This window comes from Megascapheus bottae, chromosome 7 (genome assembly GCF_031878675.1).
Source record: "Megascapheus bottae isolate mThoBot1 chromosome 7, mThoBot2.hap1, whole genome shotgun sequence".
Classification (NCBI taxonomy): Eukaryota; Metazoa; Chordata; class Mammalia; order Rodentia; family Geomyidae; genus Megascapheus; species Megascapheus bottae.
The window spans coordinates 24,205,796-24,219,478 of record NC_143515.1 but is presented as its reverse complement, the minus strand read 5'-3'; the positions used below and the strand labels follow the sequence as shown (position 1 = coordinate 24,219,478).

General features: G+C 38.7%; 1 protein-coding gene across 1 annotated transcript in view; it reads right to left on the bottom strand.

Annotated features, from left to right (window-relative positions):
* The window catches only part of Suclg1 (succinate-CoA ligase GDP/ADP-forming subunit alpha), a 31,979-nt gene that overhangs the window by 8,516 nt on the left and 9,780 nt on the right, over window positions 1-13,683 (bottom strand). The window contains exons 3-7 of the mRNA XM_090336589.1: window positions 12,897-13,013; window positions 8,547-8,759; window positions 8,384-8,441; window positions 4,712-4,795; window positions 1,071-1,222 (exon numbers count right to left, since the gene is read on the bottom strand). Of these exons, the coding sequence (XP_090192715.1) occupies window positions 1,071-1,222; window positions 4,712-4,795; window positions 8,384-8,441; window positions 8,547-8,759; window positions 12,897-13,013 (624 nt within the window). The remainder of the gene's footprint in view (window positions 1-1,070; window positions 1,223-4,711; window positions 4,796-8,383; window positions 8,442-8,546; window positions 8,760-12,896; window positions 13,014-13,683) is intronic.

Sequence of the window (13,683 nt, the reverse complement as noted above, 5' to 3'; positions counted from 1 at the left end):
ATAGGGCAAAACCTAGATACATAAGGCCATATAGGATGAGGCTAAATGAAAGGACCTCCAGGATATGGAAACAAGAACCATATAATGTGTGATTTTTGTTCTTAATGTACTATGTTATTTCTCATCTCTTTTGTTGTCCCTTGGTTATTCTCATACTATTACAGCATCTTACCTTGTTATCTGGTGTAGTATATATATATATATATATATTTGAAATAGGATCGGGAAAAAGAAGATAAGGGGAGGGGATGAGGGGAGGGAAATGGGGGCAAAAATATGAGAAAAGGTAGCAATGTGTATGAAGTAATGTACCTTCTATCTGGCGAATATAATGTAACTCTTCTATTAATTACAATTTTAAAAAAAAAGTGGCCACAGCACAGTCACTGAATCAGGCTGGAGGCCTACAGGCTGCTTCAAGTAGGCAGGCTACAAATGGTTTCAGGCATTACTTCACTTTCTCCCCCGACCTCCACCTCCCAACTTCACACCAGGAAAGCTTATTCCCTTCAACTATTAGGGCACAACTTTATACTCCTCCTTCCCACATCTAACTGTAAAGCAGAGGCAGCAAGAAAGCTCTCACACAGAACGTGCCAAGTATAGCTTTCCTACTTGATCTCCGACAATCTAGAAAAACTGAACAGCCAGAAAAGGGCTTATAAAGGCTAGGGTGTTAAGAAAGGCAGCCTTGAGAAAGACAAAGAACACTGTGTCAGGAAAGCTGGAAAGAACATCAGCCACAGGTGCAAACCACAGCGAAAGCTCACATAGGGGCTTCAGGAGCAACTGAGGAATGGGTTCTCCACTCCTCAACACTGTGGGGTGATGCAATCAGATGGAGCGTTTGGAGTAGAGAAACAGAACAGGCACTGTGAGAATTGGAGAGGATAATCAACTCAGAAAAAAGTCTCTTAAGTTTCTGAGTGTCCAGTACTGATGGCCCAGTTCAAAAAGGTTTAAAGCTATCTTTTGTATTACCTTCAAAAACTCATCATAAAAAATTAGAATCACTTCTAAGGCAAGCATCTGGCATTATTCAGAGCAAGGAGATACTTTCCCAGACTTACTGAGTTATTCTGCTTCAGATACTCTGCAGCACTTTCTTCTGCAGCCCCACCAATTTCACCGATCAGTATGATGCCATGTGTGTTTGGGTCATTCAGAAAGACCTCCAAGCAGTCAATAAAATCTGTTCCATTAAAAGGATCACCTCCGATGCCTAAGAAGATGGAAGACAAGCAACATATGTTGAAAATTTAAAGAGGAACCATTGAATTTAGGTCAAAAATGTTTTTCAATTGTTTCCTATGTGGCCTACCCTTTCTTCCTAAGCTTTTTAAACATATCATCACTCCCGTATTTAACTCTACTTTTCTGTTTACCACAGTACAAGGTAGTAATTCCTAACCGCATAAAAACAATCCTCTTTTTCTTATAGCTCCTTTGCACAAGCTTCTTCCATATACTTATTCTTGATTAACTCTTTACAAATGACCACTTGAAGAAAACATGTTTGTGTTATAAATTGATAGTATCCTAAGGGAAAAGATTAAATGTTTAACAAATTTATTTGTAAAAAGAAATAACTTGGTCTAGAATGTAGCTCAGTGGCAACGCGCTTGCCTAGCAAGTGCAATGTCCTGGGTTCAATTCCCAGTACCAAAAAAGAAAAGACAAAAACAAAAGAAGTAACTTCCAAGACAAATGTAACTATAACCCCTCTATACATTACCCTGACAAGAAAAAACAAGAAGAAAAAGGAAAAGAAATAACTTCATAAACCATGTTAAAAGAAGCCATTTATACATTTTTTAAGATACAAGTCTAGGCTTGGTGACACATGCCAGTAATCTCAGTTATTCAGAAGGCAGACGAAGCCCAAGACAAAAAAAAAAGGAGGGAGGGAGTGTAGCCTAGTGGTAGAGCACTTGCCTAGCATGCACAAAGCTCTGGGTTCAATTCTTTAGTACCACATACACAGAAGGAGTGCTGTGGCTCAAATGGTAGAGCACTAGCCCGGAGCTGAAGAGCTTATGGACAGCATACAGGTCCTACAACTGACAAGAAAAAGGAAGGAAAGAAGGAAGGAAAAAAGGCAGGGAGGGAGAGAGGGAGGGAGGGAGTATCATCAAGGATTAGGAATGTAGATTAATGATAGATTGCTGGCCTAACATGCATGAAATCCTGCGTTCGATTCCTCACTATCACATAAAGAGACAAAGCCAAAAGTAGTTCTCTGGCTCAAGTGGTAGAGCTCTAGCCTTAAGAAGCTCCAGGGACAGTTCTCAGGCCCTGAGTTCAAGCTCCAGGACTAGCAAAAAAAAAAAAAAAAAAAAAAGAGTTAACAAAACCCCATTTCAACAAATAAGTTGGATCTATGATGTAAGCCTATAATAACAGCAGCTACAAAAGTAGGAGAAGAGGATCATCTGCGGCTGCCCAATGGCAAAAAAAATAATAATAAAATAAATAAACACAATAAAAAGTAAATCCTGAAAAATAAAGCAAAAGTACTGCCTGGGTGGCTGGATGGAGTGGTATATAGTCAGCGCTAAGTAATGAGTTCAAGCTTCATTCCTGCCAAAAACAGTAATAGAAGACATGTGTCGATAAGTCACAAGGGGCAGATATCATGCCCTCTTGCTTTAGAGATAGTGGACAGTGATTCTGCACCGAAGGACAGGACTGGTGGTAGACTAAAGAACATTCCCTACAGACTGGCTGCCAGTTTTCTTTATTCTTATATTTCAAATTTGAAGGCAAGTCTGATCTCTTACTTTTCAATGCATCTAGGAAAAATGAAGTTAAAGAAGGGAAACAGCATTAAGTGATGGATCTAAGTCTATGCTTTATTCAGTACATGTCAAACCTGCCTCACCTCTGGGAAGTGAGCATTATTATCTTCCATTTACAAATTAAAACGTGAAGCTGGAGAAGATGGAATCAGCAAATCTTTCAAAACCTGCTCTCTCTCTCTATCCACCTAAACCATCCTATGCCTAAGTTATACTTTAAAAGTAAAAAGGCTCATTTAAGTTTTCTGGCATAAAATTTATGGATTTACAGTATAATTGAAAAGACTCCAAGGCTACAGTCTATAAACTTTTGTTATTAAAAAAGGTATTTTTCCAGGTGTGGCTGGTTTATAATCCTGGCTATTTGAGAGAGGGTTTCAGCTTGAGACCAGACCAGTTCTCAAGATGGATTGTCAAGGAACTGTTGGAAGCAGCAGTGCATCCTGGCATCCCAGCTACATAAGAAGCTGCGTCAGGGAAGATTAGGTTTTAAGCCAGCCTAGGCAAAAAAGTTTGTCAGACTCCCCCAAATAAACAGGAAATCTGGGAATAGAAGCATATGTCTGTCATATAAAATATACAGAAAGCATAAACAGAGGCCAGCCAAGGCAAAAAGCAAGATCTCATCTCAAGAATAACCAGAGCAAAAAGGGCTGGAGGCCTGGTTCATGTGGTAAAAGTGCCTACCTAACAAATGCAAGCTCCTGAGTTCAAACCTCAATACCACCAAAAAGGAAAAAGATACTTTTAAAACTACAATTTTAAGGATTTGAAGAAATAATTTTAAAATATTTCTATTTTATAAATGTACATTATCTAGAAATGTGTCTAAATTTTGTAATAATTTTATTTTTATGCACTCATTCATGTATTCACTCACTCATTTTGCCAGTGTTGGCATTTGAACTTAGAGCCTCATCTACCATTTGAGCCACTTCCAGCCTGGCTTTCTACTAGTTACTTTGGAGACAGAAGGTTCCATGGATTTTTCTGCCACACTGGCTTCAATTCTTCAGATTGCTTGACTTGTTCAACTTGAAAGTTTTCCTTCTTAAGTGAAAAGCAATATGGTGTGACAAGAAGAGAAATCCTATGGAACTTAGCTTTCCTCACCCTTACTTTTGTGCCCAAAAATGTTTTTAATAGTAAAAGTTGTCCGCTCAGAGACACTACCAAGTGTTACTATAAAATTGAGAAACCAGTCTCTAATTTCCTGCAAAGGGAACAAGAATTGCTTCTTTTTCTTTTTTTCCATTTCTTCCTAAAGTATAACTTACATAATGTCTCCCATGTATAACTTTGTTATACTTATATAAATCCTTGCTAAAACTTAAAAAAAAAAAAAAAGTTAATGGGGCAGGGAGTTTGGCCTAGTGGTAGAGTGCTTGCCTAGCATGCACAAAGACCTGGGTTCAATTCCTCGGTACCACATACATAGCAAAAAGCCGGAAGTGGTACTGAGGCTCAAGTGGTAGAGTGCTAGCCTTGAGAAAGTCCAAGAACAGTGCTCAGGCCCTGAGCCCAAGCCCAAGATTGGCAAAAAAAAAAAAAAAGTTAATGGCAAAGATTTCAGTAATTACATAACACATTAACATAATGACAGGGACAACAAAAGATCTAATATAAGACAGTTCTTCATAGCAAGCAAAATAAGCAATGTTTCTGGCACAAAGGCAATCCAGCTACATATCCCTCAATGTTTCTTCCTCAACCTAAACATCAAATCTTGGACCACGAATTTAGAAAAAATACAGAAGAACTTTACACATTAGCATACTAAGTTCAAGATCACACAACTTTTTCATAAAATGGTATCAATACCTTCTACAAATAACCAGATCAGTAATAACTATTATACTCCTTCAATAAGGATATTATACGTAAATTAAAGAGTTTCAGCAAAAATCTCTCACCAACACATAAAGACTGTCCTAATCCAACTTGTGTTGTTTGGTGAACAGCTTCGTAAGTCAAGGTACCCGATCTCGACACAATGCCTTAAAAAGAAATGAATTTAAAATATTAGGTTGTATTCATATGACAGATGGCACAAAAACTCTTAAATTCCCTCTCCTTTATGGAGGGGACAATATCAATATGAACCTGGTAGACACAATCCTGCTTAAAGTGGACTGACTTTAGTACCCAACCACCAGCCATCAAATACAGCACTACTCAGCAATGCTTTCTACCTTCCTCATAGTTAAATTTCTAAAAATTGCCAAGCAACAGGCTTTAAAATCACTGAAAGGAAAGTAGGGAATAAGAAAGTCAAAGTCCTGCTAGATTCAAGTAGTCCACCTAATTTCCTTTTATACCAAGAGTCTATGATAAATACCTGATTTTCCCTCTGGAAAAGGCATGCATAAGGGGGAGGAGGGATGGCAGACGTCTTGTCTTACAGTTCACCATGACTGACAGGAGCTTCTGGAAAGGTAATTATCCCATGCCATAATCTATGTAATACATTTGGACAAAAGATACATATTGGGAGACCACACATGGTAGTGCATGCCTATAATCCAAGTTACTCAAGATTGTATCTTGAGGCTACCCTGGGCAAAGAGTTATCAAGACCCTGTCTCAAGCAAGCCAGGTCTGATACACACCTGTCATTACATCTATGTGGGAGTTATAGACAGAAGGATTATGATTTAAGGCAAAAACACACAACCTTATCTGGAAAATAACAATAGCTAGAGGGATGTGACTCAAGTGGTAGCAAACAGAAAGTCCTGAATAAATCCTAGTACTACTCTCATACACAGAAAGATACATAATCCTAATTTGACAAGGTTAAGAAGTATAAAGAAATGACTTCAGTGGTTAAATAAAACATATTAAATAAAAATATGTTTACATAAAACACCTAACCCTAAATCTACCCATAACTCTGTTTACCCTAAACTTAGCCATACAGAAAAACCTAAGTTTAACACAACCTCTACTCCCTCCCTATCCCTAATACCACACTTAACTCTAACCATAATATCTCTAACCCTAACCCTAACTGTAATCCCTATCTTTAACTCTGACCTACCTCTAATCCTAACTCCAACCCTAAACTTTATGCTACCCTTAATCATAAATCTATCCCTACCACTAACCTTAAGCCTAACCCCTACACCTACCCTTATGCCAACACTAACTCCCAACCCTATCCCCTTATCCCTAAACCTATCACCAATTCTACCCCCTAAACCTAACTTCCTTCCCTAACATTCATCACAGCAAAGGTCATTGCTTCCCACAAGATTATCTCCTTTGAAAGAGGCAATGGCTTAGACAACACTAGTTTACCCCTAGCTGTAACTCTATACTTGCTCTTTCTCTACCCCTAACTCTAACCTTAACCCTAAGCCTAAACATACACACACACACACACACATACACACACACAAAAAAATAATAATAATAGGCAAAATATGGAAGTAATACTTTACAAAAGAAGGTATATGATCTACAAACACATAATAAAGTGCTCTAGATCATTCGTCATCAAAGACACTCAAATTAAAATACAATAAAGTACCACTTCACTGCTAATAAAATGAGGAAACTTTGCAAGTTTAAAAATTTAAAAACTAAATGCGAGTGGAGGTGTGAAACCAGAACACTCATAGATTGATGGTGAAAATGTAAAGTTATACAGTCATTTCATAGAACTATTTGGCATTTCTTAAAAAGTTTAACATAGCTGGGTATGGGGGTATAAACCTGAAATCCCAACTAACCAGAGCAGAGATGATTGAGATTTTTAAGTCAAACTGAGCAAAAAAGTTAGTCAGACCTTATTTCAACCAACAAGCCAGGCATGATGGTACACACTTGTTAGGTCAGCTATATAGAATGCCTAATGAATAATGATCTCAAGCTATCCCTGTGCAAAAATGCAAGACCCTATTAAATAATTCTAATAATAACTAAAGCACTAGGGTGCCAATGGCTCACACTTATAATCCTAGCTACTCAAGGGGATGAGCTTTGAGGATCGTTGTTTGGAGCCAGCCCAGACAGACATATCCAAGAGATTCTTATGTCCAATTAACCAGCAAAAAGGTAGTGTAATCCTGGCTATCAGGAAGCTGAGACCTCAGGATTGTGGTTCAAAGCCAGCTAAGCCAGAGAAGGGATGTCCATGAGAACTTTATCTCCTATTAACCACCAAAAAAAAGCTAGAAGTAGAGATGAGACTAAAGTGGGAAAGTGCTAGCTTTGAGAACAAAAGTTCAGGAAGAGCAAACACTGAGCCCTTGATTTCAGGCCCCAGATCTAGTGCACCCGCGCACACACACACGTGCACACACACTCAAACACACACAAAAGTTGGAACTGAAGGCCTTTCTCAAACTTGGAGCAACAAAGCCAAGTGAGAGTATGAAGCCCTGAGATCAAATCCCATAAATAAACAAGCCAAAACTAAACTAAAACTAAAGAAGAACTTGGGGACTTGACTGGGGTCGGGGGAGACAGGAATATAAGGAAAGGGATGGATGAGTAGAAAGAGGAATAGTGGGCAAATAGTCATAATATTCAGTATACACTTCAATTGAACTAGGAAGCCTGAGTAGATGGAAAGGGATGGGATAAATGGGAGCAGTGAGGCTGATCAAGGTGTACTATACACATAAATGAAAACGTTAAAATGAAACCCTTTTCAACAACAATTTGAAGATAACAAAAGGAGACAAAAGTAGGGCTGGTACAATAGCTCAAGTGATACCAGAGCCTGCTCAGCAAGCACAAGGCCCCAAGTTCAGATCCCAGAAATGTCCCCCTCAAAAAATATTGACCATATTCATATATTAGCAATTCTATTCCTGCTATTTTATCCCAAGAGAAATAAAAATGTGCCCATAAAGAGCATATACAGGGTCAGGAGTATGGCCGAGTGGTAGAGTGCTTGCCTACCATGAATGAAACTCTGGGTTGGATTCCTCGGTACCACGTACTCAGAAAAAGCCAGAAGCAGTGCTGTGGCTCATGTAATAGAGTGCTAGCCTTGAGCAAAAGAAGCTCAGGGACAGTGCCCAGGCCCTGAGTTCCGTAATCCCCAGGACTGGCATAAACAAAAATCAAAAACAAAAAAACCAAGTGAGGAACTTGCCTTTATGTAAAAATATTTAAGGCTTTGAGCTGGACCTTGAACTAAGAACATAATAAAAAGACTTGAGGGGCTGGGAGTTTGGCCTAGAGGTAGAGTGCTTGCCTAGTATGCACGAAGACCTGGATTTGATTCCTCAGTACCATGTTCATAAAAAAAAAAAAACAAAAGTAGTTCTGTGGCTCAAGTGGTAGATCACTAGTCTTGAGGAAAGCCCAAGGACAGCGTTCAGGCTCTGAGTTCAGTCCCCAGAACTGGCCAAAAATAAAAAAAGACTTGAAAATGCTGGGTTCAGAAATTTTGAACATGGAAAAAATAAGAAAAACAGTGCTTTCTTATTTTTGTCTTGTCCCTCTAAAACTTTCTTGGTAAAATCTACTAAAATGAAATGAATTAAAGTAAATTTGATTTTCACAGTCATTCTCTTTGAGTTTGGGGTTTGGGAGAATTTTTTAAGTCTGGAAGAAAGTAATTTGCTCACCAATTCTTCCTTTCTTATGAATATGGCCAGGCATAATGCCAATCTTGCATTCTCCAGGCTGAAAGACAAATGATAAACTCCTAAGTCACATACACAAACATACTGGAGCAGTATGTGCTTTGCACATGGTTAAATCTGACATCTTTTTACTTTGGGAACTCACGTTGATAACTCCAGGGCAGTTTGGGCCAATCAGCCTGGTCTTTCCCTGGCGTATCAGTCTGTGCTTGACCCGCACCATGTCCTGCTGTGGGATACCTTCAGTAATGCATACCACCAAAGGCATTTCTGCCTCAATAGCTTCATTGATGGCAGCAGCAGCAAAAGGAGGAGGAACATAAATGACAGATGCTGTGGCGCCTGTCTGCTCTTTGGCCTGAAAAATTAACCATAAAGCACTTTGGTTAAGTCATAAACATTATAAAATAAATAAGTTCAATAGCATGATTTCAGTAATGTGTAGGGGAAAAGACACCACAGGAGACATAAGAGGTCTTCATTCTTCCTGATGTCTAGTTCAGTCAGCAAAGCGCAGCATGGCCTCTTCTCTACATCATTTGATGACCCCTAGAAGTTGACAAGTTCTGTGACATCTCATTCCCTTAAATAAGCTCACAGTGGTAACTCTGAAGCACTGTCCCTGTACCTCCACAATACCTAATGAGCCCCAAATGCTTAGAGCTTAGCGCTCAAAAATCTGCATAAAATACGTGGTATTTGGCAAAAATATACCAAGACACTTTGCTCTTTTTTCCTCTTCTTTTCTTTGAGATGGTATCATTCAACTAGTCAAAGTTACTCATGAATTCACAATCCATCTGCCTCAGACTCCTTGGTGATGGGATTTTAGGTATGTATCATCACACCTGACAAATAGTTTTCTTTCCTACTTTTAATGCATGTTCATTAGACATGAACAAATCAAGCAAAGATGCACATGCTTGACCTTAAAATAAGGATGTTTCAATGCTCTTACCTTCACAACACAAAGCACTTGGAGGGCATCGCCTCGATCATTCACGAGCCTGCTCTAAACACACAACCTTTACATGCGCGCTACATACATACAAATATATCTTTCTACCCATTTCCCTGTGCAGTCATGCCTTTTCTACTGTAATGGATAGACTACTTATGATCTCTGACCTTCCAAGAGCAACAACATTCATTCTGTAACACCCTGAAAACCTTCCCTAAATGGTTTCACGTTCTGAAAGACTGACAGCTTTCCCCATCACATTTCTAATTCAAGACTCGTTAAGGCTTCATCACAATTCTAAATCTAAGTATCCCCATCTTACAAATCAAGATGCTGAGACATACTAAATAACTGCACAAGGCCACATGCTGGGAAGTAACAGAGCCAAGATTTAATCCTCAGTATACTTGATTCCAAAATGTCCATTCATTTCCATTACAGCACATTCCCTTCCCGTAGATCAATATACAAATGAAAATATTCCAAAAGGATGCGCCTTGGGATTTTACAGTGGACATGTACCGAGCTCAGCACCTACAGGTACAAGTAAAATCAACTCCAAAGCCAGAAGCCAGAAGCCAGAAGCCGGGCATGGGGGCTTACACCTGTAATCCTAGCTACTCAGGAGACTGAGATCTGAGGATCATGGCTGAAAGCCAGCCCGGACAAAAAAGACCATGAGACTCTTATCTCAAATTAATCACTAGAAAACCAGAAGTGGTGTTTTTGCTCAAGGGGTAGAGTGATAGCCTTAAGAACTCAGAGAGAACACCCAGGCCCAGAGTTCAAGTCCCATGATCGACAAAAGAAGAAAGAAAAAAGAAAATTATCTCCACATTCCCAGTGTCTGAGAATATATTTCTAATAAGTAGTGCCAACTTGAGAGTGACAGATAAGCAAAGGAAAAGGATATAGACAGATTATCCACAATTGATGTTGGGTTAGAAATTTTTCAAAAAATGTTCAAGATGATGACACGAAAGTGGGAACAAAAGAAACAAATTAAGATTAGATCATGGGCAAGTAACATTTTATCCTGTAGTTTTTAACCTCTGGAGGCTACAAATACTACCAGAAGCTATACTGTGACAACAAGCACCATGTGCTAAGAAGTTATTGTGTAAGAGCTAAATGGTTAGGAATAAACAATATGTCAAAAAATTTACAAAATATTTAAATGCCACATCTATCTCTACCACTATAAATAATAAATGAATCACTGATAAAAAGTCTACCACTTAGGACAAAAGTCTACCTAGAGAGATTCTGAAAAAAACATCTATATTTTCAAGTCACAGAGGGATGCATAATAGAATTCAAACAGGTGAAAAAAAAAAACTTTTAAAAAAGTAAGGAAAAACAATATCTATAAAACCTATGAGCTGTAACCTTTTTATTTTCCTTTTGAAAACTCAATTACATATAGTATACTCTAAGTTTAAAATAAAAAACTAAATTTGAAAGACATTTAGGTTTTTTTCCTGCATTTTAGGTTTAAGAGTACAAATTCACCTCAACTACAGTAGTAGTTCTAAAACAGATTAGGTTTGGAAATTTATTCTTTAAAAATATTAATACTTTAAAATATATCTTTAAAAATAACAAGTTTAAAGAAATAAAATAAAATAATTGAATATACCTTTAAAGTATGCATAAGAAATCAGGAATGGTTAGGCCAGAAGTTTGGCCTAGCGGTAGAGCGCTTGCCTAGCATGCACAAAGACCTGGGTTGTTCACTTCCTTGGTACCACATACATAGAAAAATCCAGAATGGGGCGGGGAGTTTGGCCTAGTGGTTAAAGTGCTTGCCTAGCATGCATGAAGACCCGGGTTCGATTCCTCAGTACCATATATAGAAAAAAGCCGGAAGTGGTGCTGAGGCTCAAGTGGTAGAGCTCTAGCCTTGAGAAAGTCCAAGGACAGTGCTCAGGCCCTGAGCTCAAGCCCAGGACTGGCAAAAAAAAAAAAAGAGAAAAATCCAGAATGGTGCTGTGGCTCAAGTGGTAGAGCTCTAGTCTTGAGAAAGCACAAAGACAGTACTCAGGCCCTACGTTCAAGCCCCAGGACTGGCAAAAAGAAAAAAAAAGAAAAAGAAAAGAAACTGAGAATGGTACTCACTAGACACTATGACAAAAATGAACTATACAACGTGAGGGAGGAGATGGGAGAGAAAAACTGGGAGAGAGAAGGGGTGACACTGTCCAAAAAGAACCCTATTCGTTACCTGTCTTATGTAACTGTAACCCTTCTGCACAATACCTTAACAAAAAAAAGTGTTGTTTTTTTATTTAAAATAAAATCTATCTTTAAAATATGCCTAAAATGAAAGGGATAAATACAGGATTTCTCAATATATTGATCATAGGTATAGGTACTAAGCTATTCTCTAAATATTTTTACTAAACAACCTGAAAATCTGTATGATAGGTTCTTTTAAGTGTGTGTGTGAATCCTAGAACTTGAACTCAGGGCCTCAGCTGCTCCTGAGCTGTTCCTGCTCCAGGCACCACTTGACACACAGCTCCACTTCGTCTGGGTGGTTAACTGGAGATAAAGAGATTCTCACAGACTTTCCTGCCCAATCTGACTTTGAAATCTTCAAATCTCATCCTCATGAGTAGTTAGGATAATTGACATTGAACTAAAATGCTAGTATTTTATGTAAATTCTAGAGAATGGAAAAAACACACATCGAGCTTAAATTTGCTCTACAAATATAGAGGCAAGCCTATATAGAGAATTTAACCTATATACTTACCTTTACAGCATCTGAATTTTATAATCAGCACATATTAGTTTTATAACTAAAAACTCAAATTTGCTTTTTAAATGCTGATGCTTTCTAAAAGAGCAGCACTCATTACATCATTACATCTTGAGAAAAGAGCAATCTGAAGAAAGTAAAACCAGGGATTGGTCAACTTGACTCTGTAATTCAGTTTGTGTAAAATTGCACTATTTACTTTGAGACATTTAAGTGCCACCTGCACTAGCAGTAACTAGCTGTAAAACAGGGCTGATAAAAGCATCTAGCCCGAAGAGCTATGTTCAGGTCTAAATGGGGTAATATGCATGAAGCACCTAGGATAGCACCTACCCTCATCCACACGCAGAGTGAATGAAAGGGGTAGGTATTAGCATTTGTACTGCTGAAACAGTAGTAACCATCCTAGGTACAAGATAAGCTAGCTAGATGCCAGACCATAGTATTTCCTCCCTTAACAGAAGAAGCCTATCTGTCAATAAAAGGGGGAAAATTAAGATGGGGGGGAGAGGAAATGGGGACCATGTCATGAGAAAGGGTATCAATGCACCTTCTATCTGGTGAATATAATGTAACCCTTCTATTAATTACAATTTAAAAAATAAACAAAAAAATGACACACTGTTTCTTACCACAGTTCAAATTTCTCTTGGTTACTGTATTCAAAAACTAATGACCTTCCCAAAAGGGATATAGTTAAGATCTGTACCCAAAGAATGCTTGCTCTTCCCCTTCTTCTCTGATGGTCAAATTCAGGTGCCATTAATTACCTCCTTCACAGTATTAAAGACTGGCAAGCCCAGATGCATCTTGCCTCCTTTCCCTGGAGTGGTTCCTCCAACGAGTTTGGTGCCATATTCCAATGCTTGCTGGCTGTGAAAAGTGCCCTAAGGGATAAAAGGTACTTATTGAAAAATAGTTCCATGTAGTCACTCTATAATGATCTAAAAATGCTAAGGGAACTTGGCCCCAAGCATACTAAGTGACTCATTTAAGAAACAACATTTTAGAAGGAATCACAAATCTGTTCTCTTAAAATGGAGCTTTACAAAGACTTACTGGTCTGCAATGACATAAAAATGAAAGGAAAGTGGGAGAAAAAAAAAGGGAAGGAGCGGGGCCAGGAGTTTGGCCTAGTGGTAGAGTGCTTGCCTAGCATGCACGAAGACTAGGTTCAATTCCTTGGTACCACATGCATAGAAAAAAGCTGGAAGTGGTTCTGAGGCTCAAGTGGTAGAGCTCTAACCTTGAGAAAGTCCAAGGACAGTGCTCAGGCCCTGAGCTAAAGCCCAAGACTGGCAAAAAAAAAGGGGGGGGGAGGGGGAAGGGAAGGAATAGAAGATATGAGAAATCTAATTTTATTTTCTATGCACCCCTGTTTTTTTGTTTTGTTTTGTTTTTTGTTTTTTGCCAGTCCTGGGCTTGAGCTCAGGGCCTGAGCACTGTCCTTGGACTTTCTCAAGGCTAGAGCTCTAGCCACTTGAGCCTCAGCACCACTTCTGGCTTTTTTCTATGTATATGGTACCAAGGAATCAAACCCGGGTCTTCATGCATGCT